This window comes from Meriones unguiculatus, chromosome 4, assembly GCF_030254825.1.
Source record: "Meriones unguiculatus strain TT.TT164.6M chromosome 4, Bangor_MerUng_6.1, whole genome shotgun sequence".
Lineage (NCBI taxonomy): Eukaryota > Metazoa > Chordata > Mammalia > Rodentia > Muridae > Meriones > Meriones unguiculatus.
Window position 1 is genome coordinate 115,685,368 of NC_083352.1, and position 22,151 is coordinate 115,707,518.

At 40.5% G+C, this 22,151-nt stretch overlaps 1 protein-coding gene across 2 annotated transcripts; it reads left to right on the forward strand.

The window, feature by feature from the left end:
* Positions 1–1,065: 1,065 nt before the first annotated feature.
* On the forward strand, positions 1,066–20,266 carry Serinc3 (serine incorporator 3). Of its 2 annotated transcripts, none has more exons than XM_021636304.2 (10): positions 1,066–1,222; positions 5,870–6,031; positions 7,378–7,571; positions 8,597–8,676; positions 10,225–10,362; positions 11,511–11,680; positions 14,542–14,632; positions 15,880–16,060; positions 18,396–18,620; positions 19,350–20,266. In XM_021636304.2, the coding sequence occupies exons 1-10, from the start codon at positions 1,184–1,186 to the stop codon at positions 19,486–19,488; spliced, it is 1,419 nt and encodes a 472-aa protein (XP_021491979.1). In that variant the 5' UTR covers positions 1,066–1,183; the 3' UTR covers positions 19,489–20,266. The 2 variants fall into 2 exon arrangements, with proteins under 2 accessions (XP_021491979.1, XP_060238853.1); XM_060382870.1 differs by lacking the exon at positions 1,066–1,222 and adding an exon at positions 3,968–4,043.
* The last annotated feature ends 1,885 nt before the right edge of the window (positions 20,267–22,151 follow it).

Here is a 22,151-nt window from a genome sequence, read left to right on the forward strand (position 1 = left end):
AACAACTTGAGGCAGGAACAAACTGACAAGATCAGACACTATGGAGGCAGCTACTTATAATCTTGCTCTCTCTGGCATGTGTTCAGCCAAGTTTTTTTTTTTTGTGTGTGTGTGTGTGTGTCTATGTGTGTGTGTTTGAGACAGGGTTTCTCTGTGTAGCTATGGCTGTTCTGCAGCTCACTCTGTAGACCGGCTGGCCTACGAACTCACAGAGATCCACCTGCCTCTGATCCCGAGTGTTAGGTTTAAGGGCCTGTGCCACCACTGGCCAGCCAGCTAACTCTGTCATACAGTCTAGACACACTTGCCTAGGGATAGTACCACCACAGTGGGCTGGGCCCTCCTACATCAGTTAGCAATAAAGATTAATTATACAACATAATCACAGAATTCCTCAATGTCTCCACAAGCATATTTGAGAGTCCCTTGGTTTATGACTATTATTTTATGAGTATGAGTGTTTTGTCTGCATTGTATGTCTCTGTGTACCAAGTGCCCAGAGGTCAGAACAGGGTGTCAAAGACCCTGGGAACTAGAATTACAGAAGGTTGTGGGCTGCCACATAAATACTGGAAATGGGACTTGGATCCAATGCTTGCTCTGAACTGCTGAGTCATCTATCTCTAACGGACATCCTAACCCTTTTTTTTTTTTAATCTTTTTTTTTTTTTTTCCGGTACAGGCTCATGTAACTCAGGCTGGCCTCAAACTCTGTATGTCGCAGAGGATACCTTTGAATGCCTTTTAAAATTTGTTTTATTTATTTAGAGACAGGGTCTCTCTGCGTAGCCCTGGCTATTCTAGAGCTTCCTATGTAGACCAGGCTGGTCTTGAATTCACTTCTCCTGCCTTTGCCTCTCCAGTGATGCGATGGAGAGGGAGAAAGGGAGAGAGGCAAGAGAGCTGAGAGAGGAGTGGAGGGCCAGTAGACCAAAAGAACTTAGAAGGCAAAGAGAACCAAGAGAGTGCATGGCATGGCAACTCCAGCAGCCGTAGCCCCGCCTTCCCTCCCTCAGTAAGCCGTGGGCGGGGCTCCCCGATGACGTAAACTCGGCGTCCAGCGAAGGGCGGGCCCTGTTTCCGGCTTGAGAAATCGTCGCGTTTCTGAGGCGACGCCTCAGCCGGCGGTTAGCCTCGGCGCAGGGAGTCGCTCGGAGCGGCGGGTCTCGGCCCCGGCGTCACCATGGGGGCCGTCCTGGGCGTCTTCTCCCTCGCCAGCTGGGTGAGTCCTAGGTCTCGGCCCACCGGGGCCTTAGGCGCGCGGGAAATGTTTGTCAGGTCGCCCGAGGCGGGCCCGACACTCCGAGGCTAGCTGAGAGGAACGGGCAGGCCCGGGGCTGCGCGGGACTGGCGGGGGGTCCAGGTTCCAGTAGGCCACGTCCCGGGCAGGGGTGCGGCGGCTTGGCTGGCTCTCCGTGTGGGCGGAGGGTCGCGGGAGGCCGGGCCGCCATTGTTTACAATTTCGACGCCCCGCCCCCGCGAGCCTTCCGGACCCAGCCTTCCGGACCCAGCGTTCCGGCGGACTGGCGACGCCGAGGTTCCTAGGCGGAGGGGTTTCGAGAGTGCGTAGGTGGCGTCCTGAAATTTAGGGTCACTGGAGTCATCCTCCCTTCGTAGGTTGGCATATGCCAGCGCTACGCAGAGTTGGTTTGGGAACGTGGATTTTAAATCACCACCCGCTGCAGCTTGGGTGCAAAAGGGACTGGGTGTAGCCGTTTGTTTAATTAGAAGCACAGTGGCCTAAGCACCCAAGCATTCCATGAGCATTCCTCTCCTCCAGAGCTGTTGTGAGGATAAAGTGAAGAATTTTAGTCAAATCACTTTGTCAGTGTTGGAAAACATTTTATAAGTTAATTTTGGGGTCTGGGAAAGAGAATGGACCGAATAATCTAACAAATCTGTCTAAGAGGAGCATGATAGCTTGAACCAGTGCCTCGTTGTTCTCTCATTCCCGAACTGATGTAATGAACCAAGGATTCAGTCTCTGCTCATGTCAGTGGCATTGTCTTGAGGCAGAGGTGATGTCAGAGATATCTTGTTCATTTTTCCCTTGGTTTAAAAACAAAAACTTGAAATGATGCTATTCAGGCGTTATATTTAGAAAATCCTTGAACATTAATTCATTTTTTTCCAGTAGCTAGTATACAAGAGTGGAATGAGAGAAGAGAATAATAGGAAATTAAAGGCTAGGAGAGCCAAACGTGACAGATCATGTTATTTCGGCACTTTGGAGACACAGTATGTGCCACTACTCCTGGCAAAAGATTTTGGCCTTTACATTTTTTGAAATAAGGTTTTACTTTGTAGCCCAGGTTGGCCTTGAACTTGCAGCAGTCCTCCTACCTCAGCCTACCTAGCCCTGTTCTGGGGACATAATTTCACTTTGTAGCCCAGGCTGTCTCCAACTGTTAATGCTCCTGCCTCAGCCTCCTGAGTGTTGGGGTTATAGAAGTATGCTACCTTTCCTGGCTTTTCTTCCCCCCCCCCCAAAAAAAAAGATTATATGTGTGTAAGACTGAGTTCTTGGTAATGAGTAATTCAGGCAGGTGATTAGATGTTGCTGCTTGTAGACTGAGGAGAGAAAGAGAAAGAGGCAAAAGTAATTACACACCTGTAATCCCAGTACTCTGAAGGCTAAATGAGGATCGTGAGAGGCCAGCAAGGGAGACCTGGGGTCCTATCCCAAAAAGGCAAAAGGATTTTAGTGTGAGGGCAAGGATTTTTGTCTTTTGAAAACATAAGTGGACTAGATATGTGATGTTTGCTTTACAGTGGCATGAGAAGTGGTTCTCGCCTATCTTTAAAACACCCCATTAAATGGGAGTTTGTGGTCACCTCATTTTTTTTTTTAAAGATTAGTTTTGTGTGCATCTGTGTTTTGCCTGTATGTATATTCTGTATGAGGGTGTCCGATCCCTTGGAACAGTTGTGAACTGCCATGTGGGTCTTGGGAATTGAACCTGGGTCCTCTGGAAGAAAAGCCAGTGCTCTTAACCACTGAGCCATCCCTCCAGCTCCAGGCCACCTCATTTTCCAGAAGTTGCTCCTTTAAGACTGTAGGTTTTTGGCCTAAGCAACAGAAAGAGTTGAGTTCTCCTTTTATGAAATAGGGAAAAGACAGAATATAGTAAACAGGCAGATTGCACAGTATGCAAAGCTGGAAGGTACAGCCTGCCTTCAAGGAATTTATGACACAAGAGAAAAAAAATAGGTATGTTGGTTTGCTGGAATGTTATAACCACACATAGGTTTTAAAGCAACAGCAGTAGGTAGAAACCACAGATCTGACATTATGGCGTCTCACAGTTGTTGCCTTCTGAAGTTGATAAAAGAATATGTGCTTTTGTCCTTTTGGTTTGCTGGTAGTCTTTTTACTTTCTTTGGTTTGTAGATTTTGGCTTAACAGGCTGATAATGCTCAGGATGTGAAAAATCCACCAAAAAGAAGAGGACAATAGAGAGCTTATTAGATTCATTGTGGTATAGCTGCTTCAGGCAAGGCAATAGAAACTGCCTGCTGGTACTTTCATGGGGTGGTGGCTCAAATCAGTGTACTGGTGGTTCCCTGGGTGGCTATATGAGACTCATTTCTTAATTGTTAGGCAAAATTTGTATTATTTCCCTGAGAAACAAATTTTACAGGATAGTTTGTTTGAATTAACTGTGTATGGTAGACAGGGTTTACTGGGGTTCAAGCTTCAAGCAGAATCTGAACCTACTCATTAAAGACTAGTCTAGGCTGGGCATAGTGCCACATGCCTTTTATCTGAGCACTCTGGAGGCAGAGGTGAGCCTATCTTTGAGTTCAAGGCTAGCTAGCCCAGCCAGGTTTACAGAGCAAGGTCCAGGACAGTCAAGGCTACACAGAGAGACCATGTCAAAAAAAAAAAAAAAAAAAAAAGGAATGGAATGTTTTTGTTTGTTTTGTTTTGTTTTTAAGACAGGGTTTTTCTGTGTAGTCCTGGCTGTCCTGGAACTAAATCTGTAGAACAGGCTGTCCTTGACTCACAGGGAGCCTCTGCCTCTCAAGTGCTGGGATTAAAGGTATGGAATGGAATTTTTTACAGTGATATTTGGATGCCCTAAAATAAATTGCATCCAGGGCTTGTTAAGGTTAACTCTGCTTCTGCTCAGAGGGAGCAGGGGCCTTGCTTTGAGCCAAGCTTTAAGTTGTGTTCTGATAAAGAGTAGCTGCACATAGTTTTCTTTTTCTTCTTCTAGCATTTCCCTGTATTGCAAATCATTGTGTAAAACTTCTTTCTGACACTGGTCAGAATGAAACTTTGTCTCATTGGGTCTTGAAAATTTTGTTCTAGTTTGAGATAGAGTTGCAGGTAGCCTTGGAACTTACTTTTTAGACCAAGTTGGCCTCAAATTTGTGGCTATCTTTTGCTGCTGCCCTTGCCTTTGCCTCTCAAGCACAGGCATCACCATGCCTGTCTCAAAATACCTGAATTACAATTGCCAGATTTGAACTATAATTTGGCTCTTTTGCACTGAGGCTGACTGCTTAGTTCACTCTTCCTGTTGGGCATAATTACTGTGATATATTGAGCCCTTTCTAAGTGAGGAATTCTACTGGTTACTTTAAATTACGGCCATGTCATTCTTCACATAGTAACCTTGTTCAGATGATAGGTGGCATTAGGTTCATTTTCTATCTGAGAGAACTAAGCTTTTAATTCAGCTTGCTCTAATAAAGAAACCTGATACATCTGTGAACGGTATAAAGATGATTGTTGAGACTGTGTCATCCATTGGTTTTGTATTTAAATGTTTTAGATTATTTTATGTGTAGAGTATTTGGCCTACATTTATGTATATACACCATGTGCATGCCTGGTGCCTACAGAGGTCAGAAGAGAGGTTGGATCCACTGGAACTGGAGTTGGGGATGTTGTGAGCCACCGTGTGGCTACTGGGAACTGAACTCCAGTCCTCTGCAAGGGCAACAACTGCACTTTCAACTGATGAACCATCTCTCCAGCTCTGTCATCTTAGTTGTTGGTTATAAATCTATATTAATCCATGCTTGTTCTATGATTTGATAATCTCAAGTACCAAGGCAAGTCAGGTAGTTTTCTAGCAAGCACATAATGTTGCTTTATTTGGGGGTTGGATGATGTTGAGACAGGGTCTCACTGTGTAGCCTTAGCTGGCCTGGAACTCGCTATAGAGACCATGCTAACCTCAAATTCATAGAGAGCTGCCTACCTTTCTTTACATTACAAGTTCTGGAATTAAAGGCATGAGCCACCACATCTGGCTGTAGTTATGTTGCCTTATGATGAAACATCAAATTGGGAACTAACAGTAAACAAAAAGTAGAGTTGTTTGTGTTTTTCTTACATTTTTTTTCACACAAAGTATGTTTTTTGTGAATATACTTTGGAAGCTCTTCCTATCTTTCAGGCACCGTGGTGGGCTTATTTATTGTAGGAAAGTCTAAAGGAGTATTTTATTAATGAGTCCATTTACAGAAAGAAAACTAGGATTAGATACATAATGTGCTAAAGTGGTGGAAATAACATTGGCCCTAATAAAGCTTTTCCATTTTTGCTTTCTATTGTCTTGTTTTGTGTTGAGATAGACTTCCTATGTAGTCCCACGTTCAAACTTGTGATGCTCTTCCATAAGCCTCTTGAATGCTGAGATTGCACATGTGTGTTACTATGCCTTTAGTTTCTTGATTTGTAGCCCAAGTATCCTGGAACTCATGATCCTTCTGACTCTGCCTTCAAAGTGCTGGGTTTACAGGCATGTGCCTCATTAAGTGGGGGATTCTGTTAAAACTATCAAAACTCAGTTTGCCCCATCCATTCTACAACAGCCATGAAGGAGCTCTCATGGCCCATGGTTTTTTCTTACAGGTTCCATGCCTCTGTAGTGGTGCATCATGTCTGCTATGCGGTTGCTGTCCCATCAGTAAGAATTCCACTGTAACTCGGCTCATCTATGCTTCTATTCTCATCCTTGGCACTATTGTGTCTTGCATCATGATGACAGAAGGTATACAAACTCAGCTGAAGAAGGTAAGTAGACGTTATAGCATCTTACCATGTGGGTTTTTTGTATTTTTTATACTTTGCAGTATTTAAAATTGTAATGTTTTGCTATTAAATTCAATCAAGATCATTTAAAATACTTTAAAAGATTTATTTTTCTGTGTATGCATGTTGTGTCTACATGTATGTATATGCATCAAATGTGTGCATGGTGTATTTGCAGAGTTCAGAAGAGGGTATCACCTGGAACTGGAGTTATGGATAGTTGTGAGTACACCATATGAGTGCTGGGATCCAAACCCCAGTTCTCTGCAAAAGGAACCAAGTGCTCTTAACCACTGAGCCATCTCTCCAGCCCCAGTAATTTAGGACTTTTAACATTATTGTTATGATTATAATTATTACTATGAGGCAGGGTTTCTTGTAGCCTAGACTGGCCTTAAACTTAATATATAGGCTTTCCTTGACCTCTTGATACTCCTGCCTTTACCTTTCAATTACTGAGATTCCAGGCATGTGCTTATCACACCCGGTTTAAATTATCTTTGGTTGTAATCAGGACACAGAAGATGAGGTGTTATAACTCTTGCAGACATAGAAGTCAGAGTGAGCATTGTTGGGCTCTAGTCTAATGACCCAGGGGAAACAAAATTTAGAAGGGACTCTTTCCTTTGTTTCTGTAAGCTTTAAGCTGTATTACTCCTTTACTTTGGAAGGAGTTTGTTGTAGCCAAAAAATTCTGTGGGAAAATGGAGATAACCTTGGGAAGGTGGGTCAATTGAGGACTGAACCCATAGCCACTCCTATGTCCTACCACCTAACTATACCCTGTCTTCAGAGAAGGGCTTCCTAAATGAGGTAAGCTAGTCTTTAACTCAGTGAGTATCCAGGTTGGCTTAGAATTTGTGCTCAACTCACTTTAGGGATTACAGACTTAACTGTCATAACCACTCATAATATAGATATCTTATGAATGTTTTGCGTGTATGTATGGTGCACCATGTGTGTGCTTGTACCTTTGTACAAGCATTGTCAGAAGAGGCATTGGCTCCCTTGGAACTGGAGTTACAGATGGACAGTTGTGAACAACCATATGGATGTTGGGAACTGAATCCTGCAAAAGTAACAAGTGCGCTTCATGGCTAAGCAATCCTCTATCCCAGCTTTTTTTTTTTTTTAATTTGATTTGTATATATTATTAATAAGATTGTAGTCAGTTTGAAGTCAGAGAGAAATCTCATAGTCTTGAAATTGCTAAGGGGTAATTTTTTGTTTTTGTTTTTTTTTTTAAACCAAGTCCCTGCTTCTGTAGTGAGATCGCATTTTTGTGGTGTTGATAGTCTCATGGCATTGAAATTTTTTTGCCTCCTCAGATTCCTGGATTCTGTGAAGGAGGATTTAAAATCAAGATGGCTGACACACAGGCAGAGAAAGACTGTGATGTGCTGGTTGGTTTTAAAGCTGTATACCGGATCAACTTTGCTGTGGCTATCTTTTTTTTTGCCTTCTTTTTGCTCATGTTAAAAGTAAGAACAAGTAAAGATCCCAGAGCAGCAATACACAATGGGTATGTAAGACTCTTTCAGTGTGTGGGTCCTCTCCTCCAGCACTTAGTGCATGCCAATTCTGTAATTGTTAGTTACAGAACCTCTAGCTGCCTTACCTCTCAGACACATTCTACTCTACCCTACCCCCGGCTCTCACAGCATTGATAAGCACACATGCTGTGACTTTGCAGCTCTTACAGAGTTCAGTTTCCTTCTGCTTATTTTGAGCTACTAGCAAGCCATACCATCCTTGAATTGTATGCTTATTTTTATATGGTGCCATCCTTCCTTCTGACTACTAGCCCATGTGTTAAGTCACTCATAGCCTGGTTATCGAAGCAACCCCTTCAAATTCCCCAACAACCCACCCTCCTCCAGGATTTTTCCCTTCAGAGTCTCATCATAAGATGCTGTAACTCTTCATATTCTGGGAGAACTGAAGGGAATTGAAGGCATTTTTCTCTTTAGGACCTATATCTTGCCATCCATAATAGCTGTCTCTTCATGGCTGCCTTTGGCTATGATGCTAGAACTCAATGAAGCTCATCTTAAGAATTATTATTCTCAGCTTTCTTTCTGCTGTACCAGTTTAACATTTTGTATGTGTGTGTGGGGGGGTGCATGCATGACTGTGTGTGTAAGTGAGGGGTGGTGAGATTTAACCTAGGGCCTTGCATGTACTGGGCAACCAGTCTGCTGCCGAACTGAGTCTTTAGCCCTCTTTCTACTTTTTTTTTTTTTTTTTTTAATTTGGCTTACTGAAATAGAAGTTTGATTTATTTTGTAGCCCATGATGGCCTAGAATTGGCTGTTGTCATGCTTCAACCTCTTGAGTAATTGCAATCACAGGTGTGTGTCATAAGGCCTGATTTAATATATTTTGTATGAAAAATTGAGTGGAATAGACGTGGGTCAAATGAAGAAACAAGTCTAGACATTTATATTGCAAATGTTACTTAGGCTTTATTTTTGTAGCCAAAAATGTGTTTTTCTCAGTATAAGAATGAAAATTAGCATTTCATAAGTCATTTTTATGTTTTAATAGGTTTTGGTTCTTCAAAATTGCTGCCATTATTGGTATCATGGTTGGATCTTTCTACATCCCTGGGGGTCATTTCACTTCAGGTATGACTTACTGCCAAGGGGTTGACATGTACAACTCTGTGGTGATTGATGAAGAGCTGTAATTCTATTAAGATTTTGTAGGACTGGCTTTTAAGATGTAATGTCCAATTGTATGACTACATATTTAGACAATGATGGATTAAAACTGGGAAGTATTCAATCCACTTCTCAGCTTTTCTGGAACTATATGTTAATTTTTTGTACTATTTAATAGTTTATCGTCTTAGAAAAAGTTCATCAGAGCACTTGTCAACATGAAGACTTAACATTCTTTTGCTGCTTGCTTCTATGACATGGCGACAGGTGATATTTGACCATTTCCCATGTAGTTTTCCCCTCCTGAGAGGAGTAAAGGGAAAGTCTCATGGAGTTATTTGGCGTATGAGGTCCTAGTGAAGTGACTAAGTAACAACATCTTGTCCTAACTTCTCTGTGTCTTTCCAGACACTCCTCAGCCTTTACTCCCCAGTAGCCACATCTAGCTTGGCAATGCATTCTGACAGTTCACAACCCTGACCATGGCCCAGATGTATTAACCAAAATAATTTTGTTTGTACAAGTTAAAATTAAAATAATTTGAGGAAGTGTAAATAAAAAATAATTGTCCTGTGGTGTCTGGAAAATATTGCTAAGCTCTGCAAAAAGACAGATATTACTCCAGCTTTACTCAAATACTGATGTGACTGTGTTTTTTGTCTTTAAAAACAATGTACTCCTGAGCTTGAGCACCAAGAGACATTAGTTTATTCCTGGTCTGGCATTTTTTGTTTTTGTTGTTGTTTGTTTGTTTTTTATTGTTTTTCGAGACAGGGTTTCTCTGCATAGCCTTGGCTGTCCTGGACTCACTTTGTTGGCCAGGCTGGCCTGGAACTCAGAGATCCGCCTGCCTCTGCTTCCCAGGCATGTGCCACTGTGCCCAGCTTTTTCTGGCCATTTTTAAAGGACTTTTATACTCTTAATTACCTTAATTAGCATGTTTGGTAACTGTCTTGTGAATCATTTCACTAGACTCTTTTTGGCACGAACTAAAACAAGTTTTGTTTTTCAAAATAGTTTATCTGTGTGTAGCTTTGGCTATCCTGGAATTAACTGTAGAACAGGCTGGCCTTGAATTCAGAGATCCTCCTGCCTCTGCCTCCCAAGTGCTGGGATTAAAGGCCTCTGCCACCACCTCCTGGCCTAAGACAATTTTTAAAAGGTCTCAGAGAGTAAAAGGCACTTGCCACAAAGTCTCATGACCAGCCTGAGTTTGACCCCTGAGTATTTCACCTGATAAAAGGAGGGAAATGACTCACAGAAATTGTTCTCTGATGTCTTCCTGTTGTGTATGTGTGCACACATGCACACAGATAAATAAATGTAAAATGCTTCTAAAGGCATGAAATGCAAAGAATACGTGTAAGTTTGAAATGATACTAATGATACTGTACTACTGCAGACAGACTGTCTTCACTGTCTCTTTCACCTGAGGTGAAATCTGCTCATAAAGTGTAGCAGTCATTCTGAAATGTTACTTTTGTGTTGAAAATAACTTCTTTTTGTTTACAGTCTTGTTTTATGCTGGCATTATTGGGGCTACTTTGTTCATTTTAATCCAGCTGGTGCTCTTGGTAGACATGGCTCACTCCTGGAATGAATCATGGGTAAATCGTATGGAAGAAGGAAACCCAAGGTTCTGGTATGCTGGTAGGTATCTAAACTCACTTCAGGGAGTTATACTGCCTTGAGTAGGCTGTATAATAAAATCTCCAGTTTTAAATAGAAAAACTCTAAATGTAGGGTTTTTGGTTTTTTTGTTTTTGTTTTTTTTAATGTGTTTGAGTGTTTTACCTGTATTTGTCTCTAGTCTACATGCATGAAATGACTGTGAAGACCAGAAGGCATCAGATTCCCCTGGCACTGAAACTTACGGTCTTTGGAGGAGCATCCAAAAGTGTACTTAACCACTTAGTCTTCTCTCCACTCCCTATGGCCACCTGCTAAAAAGCTAGTTTTTGTCAGTCATGCCTATTGTGAATTGTATGCATTGCTGGAAGATGAGCATGTACATTTAGCAATTGGACTCTTTCAGTATATAGTGAAACTACCTCTGAGATTTTAAGCAAGCACTTTGAGATATTCAGAATTACACAGCTAATTGCTTATCTGTGTGAATGGAAAAGAATAGTTCTTTAGGTATTTGAAAGAAGCAGATGAATTCCCAGACCAGGGAGGCCACCCCATTTCATTTATTTATTTATTTATTTATTTATTTATTCATTCAACCAGTCAGGTTAAAGTAGAATGAAATTGTGTGGCTGCAGAATGAAATTGTCTCAAAAAGGGCCTGTTTTGTTTACCTCAGACATCATCTCTGGCATGTAGACACTGTCAGTTCTGACCTTGTTTGTAAAGAGGACCTCTGTGTTGCTCAGGCTAGCCTTGAACTTGTGATCCTCGTGCTTTAGCATCTCAAATGCTAGGATTACAGGTGTTCAATGACCCTGAACTGTGCTATTGAAAGACCAAGAATCATCTAGAGAAGCTTACCTACATATTTAACATGTAATTCAGAGATTACTTAAACTGTTATCATCAAATATTTTTCATTGAACCCATGAAACCCAAGTTTGGTAATCCAGGATATGAGGTTTAATTCTTAGTGGATTTTGGAGTTAAACGAATAATCATTTCAAAACTATGAAACTTTAATTCTGGGCATCTCAGATTTTACTGTGCCTTATTGCTCACCGTAGAAATGACTTAGACTTAAATTGCTTTACTTATATAACACGGAAGAAAATTGATCTTAACTATTCAGATGGTGGATGTTCATACTGCTTTCCCTTTTCCAGCTTTGCTGTCTTTTACAAGCCTCTTTTATATCCTTTCGATCATCTTTGCCGTGTTGCTCTACGTCTTTTATACGAAACCCGATGGCTGCACAGAAAACAAAGTCTTCATCAGCCTCAACCTGATATTTTGTGTTGCGGTTTCTATTGTATCCATCCTTCCCAAAATTCAGGTATGGAGGTTTTCTGCTTTCTCCTGTAAAAGGCTTGGAATTAATGCTAGAAGCTTAAACTCCAGTCAATGTTTTAGTGAAATTATATTTAGCTACTTAAATATTTCTCCATATTGTGATTGTCTTTGTAATTATAACTTAGTGAGCAGGCACGTGCTATTGAGTGACCACATTTTTATTCTTGATTTTTAATTTTATATTTTGAGATGCTTTCACATTATATATAGCCCTGACTGGCTAGTCTTCACCATACAGTCCAGACTTTGAACTTCAGGGCTTCTTTGATGGCATGTGCCATTATGCCCAGTTGAGTTCCTGCATCATGATGACATTTCTGATCCTTAAAACTAGTAGGTGGGTAACTTGTGTAAGATGCCTCAGCAGAGAGAGGTGCCTGAGTTTCATCTCCTGGAACCATAGGGTGGATGAGGAGAACCGAGTCCTGGATGTTGTCCTCTGACCTTCACACGCATGCTGTGGCACACACACCTCTATACATACTTAATAAATTTAAACAGAACTTAAATAGAAGAAAATAATCCCTCTCCCAAAGCTAGGTAACTTGAAGCTTGGTGTTGTATAGCCATAATTTTGTTAAAGTTTGAGGTCAGCCTGATCGACATAGTTCCAGGCTGGCTGAGGCTATGTAGTGAGGAGATTTTGGCTGAAAGAATTGAAACCAAAGAATCAAAAACTTAGAGTGGTTGGTTGGTTGGTTGGTTTGATTTGGTTTTTGGTTTTTCAAGACAGGGTTTCTCTGTGTAGCCTTGATTTGTAGACTAGGTTGGCCTCAAATTTACAGAGATCTGCCTGCCTCTGCCTCCTGGAGTGCTGGGATTACAGGTGTGTGCCAGTTCACCCGGCAAATTTACGAAGTTTTAAATGTGAAAAGAACATTGATATATTACCTTTCCTTTTGTTTTTCATTGTTTGGTTTTTTTAAGACAAGGTCTCCTATAGCCCAGGCTGACCTTGGACTATTGAATCTTCCTTTCCCTCTCCATTGCTGGAATTATAGGCATGAGCCACCACGCTCAGCTTTCATTTTAAGAGTAAATTAGGGCTGGGCTGACTTAGTGAATAAAGCACCAAGCACAGGGCAGATTCCCCAAAGCACATGTAAAAAGGTGGGCACGGTAGCACATGTCTGTAATCGCAGGCTTCCTCCTGGGAGATGGAATATGGGGGTATGGGCATCCATGTAAATGCATGGCCAGCTAGCCTAGTAGATACAGTGTTGAAGATGTAGAACACAAGGCAAGGACTGATAACCAATGTTGTCCTCTGACCTCAGTACACTTACAGGGTATACACCTGTGCTTATTCACACACATGCACACATCGTACATACACATACATATATACTTTTTACAAAGTGAGAAAAGTGAGGAGTCTAGAAAGATAGCTCAGCAGCTGGAAACAAGTATTACTCTTCCAAAGGAAGACTCCCCAACAGCCATATTAGATGGTGCATCACCTCAAAGGGCACCCACACACAAGTGCTGTGCACTCCCTTAGACATATAAACACACGATTGAAAATAAACCAGTAAAAAAAAAAATTGAGAGAACTAGTCTAAACCTAGGAGGCTGAGGTAGAAGGATTGCTGCAAATAAAGGCCAATTTGGGCTACTGGAATTCTAGACAAATGGAAGGAGAGAAAAAGAGAATTTAAGAGAATTATCTTAAATGTGAGAAAACTAAAGTAAGTGTGGTTGGGTATGCCTGTAATCCCAGATGGCCTTTTTTTTTTTTTTTTTTTTTTTAATTGAGAAAAATGGCTGGGTTTGTGGTACCTCCCTATGTCCCAGCTACTTATAAGGCTGAAGTGTGATAATCCCTTTGGAATTAAAGGCTAGAAAATCATAGTGTGACCATTTCTCAGGAAAACATGAAGTTTCTGAGATGCTTAGCCAGTAAAGGTGCTTGCCAGTTGACCTGAGTACCATCCCTGGAACCCATAGTGGAAGGAAAACCACTTGTTGGTCCACCTCCCACCATACACATGCGGGGCGGGGGGGGGATACACACACACACACACACACACACACACACACACACACATATACATATGAGCAGGAGGGGCTGGGATAACAGCTTGGTAGAGTGCTTTCTCAGCCTGCACAAAGTCCTGAGTTTGATCTTAGCACCAGGCAAGGTGCACTGTGACTGTAATCTTGCATTCAGGAAGTGAAGGCATAAGGATCAGTTTTTCAAGGTCACCTTTGGCTACCTACTTGTTAGTTCAAGGGCAGCCTTAGACTATATGAAAAAAAGACGGTAACTCACATTGAATTACTACCTGGATGTGATATATCTCCAACCCCAACAATGCTGGAAGCGGAAGCAGGATTGAGTTTGGGCAACAGTATCCAGAAAAAATAATTACTGAGAACAAAGAAAACTGAAGTTCCTAAGAAGTGGTGGGTTACTTAGCTATTTTGTGGTAGACCTGAGGAGATTTTTCTTCATATAGAGTCTAGAAAGCCAGGTGGTGGTGGTGTACACCTTTAATTTTAGCACTTGGGAGGCCAGGCAGGTGGGTTTCTGTGAGTTCGAGGCCAGTCTGTGGTCTACAGAGTGAGTTCTAGGACAGCCAGAGCTAAACAGAGAAACCTTGTGTTGAAAAACTTAAAAAAAAAAAAAAAGTGAAATGCTTTTGCAAACCAGCAGTACGTGGATTGTCTTCCTTACTGTTTTATAGACTAACTCCAACTGAAGGGCTACCTGTCATCCTTAACTGTCAGGAAGAATAAGGTTTTCAATTTCTAACAATGCAGTGCATCCCAGGGAGGCATACAGGCTTTTAGAAAGTCAGCCATTACAATCCATATAGCATTGTTTCTGTTTTGATTCCATAGGAACATCAGACTCGTTCTGGCCTCCTGCAGTCTTCCATCATCACTCTGTACACTCTTTACCTCACGTGGTCAGCCATGACCAATGAACCTGGTAAGGGAATGTTGTAACTCATATGATAAAACTATTTTGATAGGTATACAAACTAGAACTAAAGCAAATGTAATAAATAATATTTATTAATTATTTATACATTAAACAGACAATAAAACTAAGTATAAATGTCCATTGTTGACAGTAGATTTCAGATATTTACCTTTTATGTGTGGTTCTCCATGTCTGCTCACATCGATTCATAACTGGCAGCCAGAAGGACTGCAGTCCTTTGCATAGGCTAGGCTTTTTCTAACCTAGACTAAGTCACACAGATAAGAGTGCTGGGCAGCGGTGATCTTGTTTGGCCTTTTGTCGGAATTCCTGTTCTCTTTTTGTGGAACTTGAGACCGAGTCATGTTTTTTTGTAGTCCTGGTTGTCTTGGAGCTGTAGACAGGCTGGCCTTAGAGATTTTCCTGCCTCTGTCACCTGAGTGCTGGGATTAAAGGTATATTCCACCATACCTGCCGTTCTTTTTTGTCCTATAAAAAAGTTTTTTGTTTTATTTATTAATTACATATATGTGTGCAGGCCTTGATATATGCACATGAGTCCAGGTCATGTGGCCAGAAGGCCAGAGGCCAGAAGAGGGTGCCAGAGCATCATGTCCTCTTAACCACTGAGTTGTTTTATTTCAGTTTATTGGTGTTACAGTCATTAAGGAATTATTTCTTAATAAAAAATTCTACAGACTCTTTAAAAAAGGTAAATGATTATTGTAGGATACTTGATTCCAGTAATGATAAAATGATGATGATGATGGTGATGATGAAGTAGTAATTGAAATAAAATTAGGGATAAGCTCCTGTTGGGAAAACCTGAGCAGCTGGCACAGTGGCACATACCTGTTATCCCATCACTCCAGGAGGCAGAGGCAGGAGGATCTCTCTGAGTTTGAGGCCAGACCAGCCAGGCCTACAAAATGAGTCCAGGACAGCCATCGCTACACAGAGAAACCCTGTCTCAAGAAAAAAAAAAAAAGAAAAGGAAAAAAAATTCGAAGGAAAGCCTGAACACCAAGTTAAAACATTTAAACTTCACAAAACCAATGAAATCATAATAGACGTTTATAGAACTTGAGATACTATTTTTTTCTAACGCTAGATCACTGGTTGTGACATAAATACAGTATTGACTGCTGAGTTTCATATTCTTCTAAGCTAAATGGTTTGTAGGCAAACCCTCTGCTGCTTTGTTGGAACAAGAATGAGCTATAACTAATGATAACAAATGTTTCATTTTTCAGACCGTTCCTGCAACCCCTCCCTTATGAGCATCATTACACATCTCACTTCACCAACCATGTCTCCAGCAAACTCAACTACTCTTGCTCCTGCCTATACTCCACCATCACAGAATGGACACTTTATGAATTTGGATGATTTTGGGGGTCTGTTTATCTTTGTTGTCTGCCTTATATATTCTAGGTAAGTTCTAGGTAGGAGGTGCGTAATACAGTATTCTCATGAAAATGAATAATATTTTTTTAAACTATTGTGAAGGAATTAAAACAATGTAGTTCTTTTTAATGAAAAGTCCTTTACCCATCTGTGTATATTTCTTAAAGTTAAGAAAATGGTCTCATACTTCCTCCTGGTCTTATGGAGTACCTCTTTGTGTAGAAGGATAAAAATCTTCCTAATTTTAGATAGGCTGGAATAGGGATATTCAGAATTATCTTTTAGGAAAAAACAAACAAACTGATTTGGGCAGAGAGTGTTGGTCAGAGTACAGAGCGCTTGTCTAGTGTGTATGAAGCCCTGGGTGTGATCTCAATAATTGTGCCAAAAAGTTTTTAGAAGTCCTTATTTCCTTATTTGTGTTAAGTAAAAAATTACAAGTTTAATAGTCCCTAGTACAAAACCACATATACTTATTCACGTGTGCCAGTCTTCCCACTCATTTCATTTTTTTACAATATTTTATATTAGATTAATAATTTAAGAGTAAGAAATATTAAGAATTAGCCAAAATAAATTTATTTCTATAAATTGACATAAGAGAATATGTCAATTTCTCTTATAAATTATAAATTCTCTTTCTATTTCACATATAAAATAGGAAATGAGATTGTCTCCTTTTGAATCTACTTTTACCATGGATAACATTTTCAGTCATTTGTGATTTAAGTTTGAGTAGCCTTCCACTTTATGTATAGATTTAATTTTTTAACCATTTTATTTAGTGTGTATGGGGATGAGCAGTGATTGTACCATGGTGTGCATATGAAGGTTAGTAGACAACTTGTAGGACATGGATCTGTCCTTCCATGTGCATCCTTGGCATTGAAGTATTGAAGTGAGATTACTGATAGCAGGCACCTTTACCCACTGAGCCATCTTGCTGGCCCCGAGATCTCAGGCTGGCTATAAAAATATTACTTTTGTTGAGACATGTCCAGGCTAGCTTCACACTTGTAGTAGAACTGAGGATAACCTAGAACTAGTCTTTCATCTCCCTGGTGGGTAGGTGTGTGACCACTGCATGGTACAAAAGCCATAGGACAACATTCAGGAGCTGGTTCTCTCCTTTTCACTCTGCATTCTAGGGTTGAATTCAGGTTGCACAGAAAGCAGGTTTACCTACTCAGCTATCTTATTGGCCCATTTTTTGGAGACAGTCTCTCATAGCCTAGGCTGACCTTGAATTCTACATTCTTCTGAGTGGTAGGATTACAGGTATGTGCTACCATTCTGAGCCCATTTATTACCTATAAAATGACTTTGGTTTCATTTACTTTTATTTATATGTATATGCTTGCTTGCTTGCTTGTTTGTATGTGTATCATTGAATTCCTGATGGTTCTATTTATCAGCCTCTGAGTGCTGACATTACAGGTCCACCATGTTGTAAGTTCAGCTATAGATATGGGTGCCTTCTGTGTATAGAACCTTACTGAAATCAGTTGATGGCTTTTTTTTTTTTTTTTTTTTTTGGTGTATGTGTTTAATTGTGGCTAAAACTTCTGGTACAGTGCTAAATAGTAAATTCTAGAGTGGGATCTTTGCTTTGTTGTTGATCTAGGGAGCGGGGGGATGGCAGTTTTATCTTTCACAATTAAGTATGACATTTGCTGTTTTTTCACTGATGGACTCCCATCAGTTGAAGAAAAGTCTATATTCCTACTTTGAGTATTTTCATTTTGAAAAAATACCAAATTTTGTCACGTGCTTTTTCTGTCTGTTGAAATGATCATGTAGTTTCTGTCCTTCCTCTGTATTTTTTTATTTAATCATTAACTCATTCTTCTAGTGAACATCAGCAGTGCTGGAATCCAGAGATGACTATAGCTAATGTTATGGAGTTCTTTGAATAGCAAGCAAGGCAGGATTGACAAGTACTGGGGCAGGGCACCTAGAGAGCTGTGAGAAGTAGGAGGAAACTTCTCACGCAGCCTTAGGGAGGGTTGATGTCAGGGAAGAATTTCAAGAGTCTGTGACACTGAGACAGAGCCACGCAGGATGTAAGTTAGTTGGGAAGAAGTGGGCGCTGTAGTATTAGAAGCATAGCAGAGGCACTTGTGTAGTAGTAGAAGACACTGGCCAGCATGGTCCTGGAGTTGAGCCATTAAAGAGCAACTACTAAGGGTACCATTCTGTAATTAACAGGCAGCAGGCTGTAACTTTGGACAGGGCTTTCACCAGGCTTTCTGTGTCCAAAGTAGGAACAGCCCAGAAATAACCTACACATTTGTGGGCCCTAGGCATTATTTCATCTAAAGTGGTTTCATTTTGATGTGCCTTTTTTGGGATTACTTTCCAGCATCCGTACTTCAAGCAATAGCCAAGTTAACAAGCTGACCCTCTCTGGGAGTGACAGTGTTATCCTTGGTGACACAACCAATGGAGCCAGTGACGAAGAAGATGGACAGCCACGGCGGGCTGTAGACAACGAGAAGGAGGGTGTGCAGTATAACTACTCTTTATTCCACCTGATGCTCTGCTGTGCTTCCTTGTACATCATGATGACCATAACCAGCTGGTACAGGTAGGAGGCATAGGCAAAGGCACAAGAGCGCTCAGGCCTTGGGAATGCCTATATAATCAGTGAATTATCTGTACTGCAGAGCCCTAACCTGACTCAGAAGATGAAGCTGTCTATATTCAGTGTCAAAATTCTTTTGGTTTCTTTGAGATGGTCTGGCTTCAAACTTCCCATTGTTCTGGTGGTTCTGCTACTGCCATGTAACTTTTGGGATTATAAGCATGTGCCAACATGCCCTGCTTGAAATAGAGTCCAGTTGGAAATTTTTGCAGTCAAATTATTGGTAGCTTTTTTAGACAAGTTATTTGAGAAAATCGTGACATAAAGCCATCATGACATTAAGCCATTCAACCTGACCTTGGTAAATTTTTTTTTCTGTGCTTTTATAGCGGTCATAATAAGTATTCTGGTCAAAGTAATAATGTTCTAAGGAAAAACCATTAAAAGGAATGTATTTCCATTTTGCCAGTAATTAAGAGTAATTCAGATGGTACTGAAGAAGCTTGCTCAAAGAATAGTTAGGTCTTTCATTTTAGCAAAAAGGAACATGCTGTTGGAGAGGCAGAGTCCTTTGACCATAATAACTAAAAAATTGATTCTGAAGTCTCTGCTAGAACAGTACTACGGCTAAGAGTACTAGCTAAATCTCACCTGTTGGGGGGAAGGGGTGGAATGGGAGGGATGCAGCTTTGCAAAATTAATCTTTACCCCAACCCCTTCTTGTTTTCTTAGCCCTGATGCCAAGTTCCAGAAGGTATCCAGCCAGCGGCTATCTGTATGGATCAAAATGAGCTCCAGCTGGGTGTGCCTCCTCCTTTATCTCTGGACTCTAGTGGCTCCACTGGTCCTCACAGGTCGGGACTTCAGCTGAGCTCAGAGTGTCAGGGACACTGCTAACAAAGTCTTCTTTCCTGAAAATGCATATCCATTTTACATTCTGTCAACTAAACTATTAAGTAAACGCTTTGCAAATTTGGCTGTATTCAGGTTTATATCAAAAGGCAAGATTGAATAATGCTTGATACAGAATCTGAGCTTTCATATATATATATATACACATACACATATATATTATGTTTATTTGTAAGGGAACATTTTTGTGTTTTAACGTGAACTACAGCTGTGCTGTGAGGAGAATTCTTTATAAAAAAAAGACCTGTAGATTCCTACAACTTTGATTTAAACTGTAAGTTAGAAGATTGTTGGTATTTGAGGCTATCTTTAATATATTTCTATTACAGTCTCCTTAAAAACCAAAAAAGGAATGCATTAATCCACATTCCCTCAGTAAATGTTTTTGCTGTATGACACAGTCACACTGTTTCTTGCATAGGCTTTTCAGAGGTGTAGCGTCTTGGTTCTTGGCAAGGAATTATGTATGTAGATCCTTCCCCAGAAATGTGGCTACTCATAAGGCTGAGAGAAGGCTATTGAGTTCCTTTATTTACTTTTATACTACAATGACGCTGCTTGATAGAAGTCTGTGGCTTTGTCAGATATGTCATCCCAGTAAATGTTTTGTAGATTTGATTAAAATGAAAGTTCACTTGGGAAACACTGCAGTGTTACATGATCTTGTTAAGAGTGTGTAAAAATCAAAAGCATGTTAGTTTATTACATTTGCACTATAAAAGTACTTCATTAAAATAGATAGTTTCTTGTTTGTTTGCTTAGAAAAGGTCTTTTCTGTATATCCCAGACTTGCCTGGAATTCAGATCATCCTGCTTCAGCTTCCAAGTACTGAAATGTAGGTCTGTGCCACCATAATTAGTTTCTTAAACCTCCTCCTTCCACAGTGTTTGGTAGGTTTTCTTTTGTTGTTTGCTTGTTTGGAGAGTCCCACATCAGTCTGACATTTCAGGCAGGATGCTCCTCTTCTAACACTTAAGATTTGACTAGTAAGTTAAGTCTTAAGATCATTTAGAGACTATCTCAAATATTTTCTCTGGGAAAGACCAACATAGGTAAGAGATAGTTAAGGCACTATCCAAGAAGATGCTCCTGAAAAGATGCAGGGAAGTATAATAAAGCACTCATTGTTTGTTCTGCACTTGGCCCTGTAAGGAAGGGTAAAGGCAAGACAGATATTCTTCTGTCTTAAGGAAAATGGGGTGACCTGCATGGCATATTAATGCTAAAAACTAGGAAGAGGTCCCTGGATAGAGGCTGGTACAGTGACTTCCTCAAGATAGTGCTCTTAGGATTTGTAATTTTGGTTCATACACCAGATATTGGGGCAGTTCATCTAACATTTGAAATAGAGAAATAAAGAGGGTTTGGGAAAAAAATGGACAGCTTAGACAGTTTCCACATAGTGTTTAAGTGGATAGGAGAGATTGATTTCTGGGTGATTCTGTATAGACAGGTTTTATTTGAGATCCTGATTGTATGAAAGATGGAGGTGGTCCCTTCAAATGATGAGTAGGTTTGAGAGTCAGACCTCCTGGGTCTCTGTCTGAGCTCTGCTATTTCCTGGCTATTCACTGGCCATTTTATGTTTACTGAGTATATACAGTGCTTATGACCTTGAACATTCTGCCTGAGCCTTAGTACAGGAGATTGTTTTAAGATAAAGTTGTCTCATAGAATGGTTCTATTTTAAGCACTTTTGACAGTAAATGCCAATGTCACTATGCATTAAAACAAGAATAGATGTACGTAAAAGGTCAGAGGTGTTCAGAATCCAATAGAGGCTGGGTTTGAGGTGGTCTCAGAGAATTAAACATAATCATAATATAGAGAGATAAGTAGAGTTGGAGGCTATCGGAGGCTATCGAAGCTGGCTTTGACCAAAGTTGTTGGAACCACTTGTCATTTAGGTTCATGTGTGGAAATCAAGTTACAAAGGATTTGTTGGGCAGATATGTTTGGCCCTTGATCTTAATTAACTGTGGGAGACAATTACCCTTCTCGTAACAGCAGGGGAACCATGGTCAGACCTGTAAAGGTCCTAAATTTCAAAACAGTTCCCTGTTCTTTGCCTTTTATGCTTCAAAATAAACAATTCTAAACTAAAATAATGTAATAAAGTTTTTTTTTTTTTTACCATAACTTAGAGATTAATTTGAAATAAGTTCCCTTTAAAAACAGGGAGCAGTTCCACCTTTGCTTGGCTACATTCTAATTGTGAATTAAGTCTGGCTGTTAACACGAAACATTCATTTTAAGTCACAAGTGAATTATATGTCAAGTGCAGGATTGTACGGAGACATGAAGAATGCCAGCATTTTGAGTAAACCTGAGATCACACTTCAAAGCAGGACATTGTTTGAATCATCCCATTCCAGATGAGTCTACCTGATACTTCATCACACCTTTATCTGTAGATTGAGGGTCCTGATTCAGAGGTCTGTGGCATGTTCTAGGAATTTATCAAAGTCATTGAGAGGCTAGTTAGCCCGGCTTGAATTAGTTTACTTTCTAGGTCAGTGGTTCTCAACCTGTGAGTCATGACCCCTTTGCAGAGGGGGGGGTGTATTGAACAACCCTTTTATAGGGGACTCATAACATCATCAGAAAACAGATATTTATGT

Bases quoted from the DNA above. Each gene is read 5' to 3' on its own strand.
- Serinc3 (XM_021636304.2), top strand. From the start codon at position 1,184: ATGGGGGCCGTCCTGGGCGTCTTCTCCCTCGCCAGCTGG. The intron at 6,032-7,377 runs GTAAGTAGACGT...TTGCCTCCTCAG, and splicing joins TACAAACTCAGCTGAAGAAG to ATTCCTGGATTCTGTGAAGG. The intron at 18,621-19,349 runs GTAGGAGGCATA...TTGTTTTCTTAG, and splicing joins ACCATAACCAGCTGGTACAG to CCCTGATGCCAAGTTCCAGA.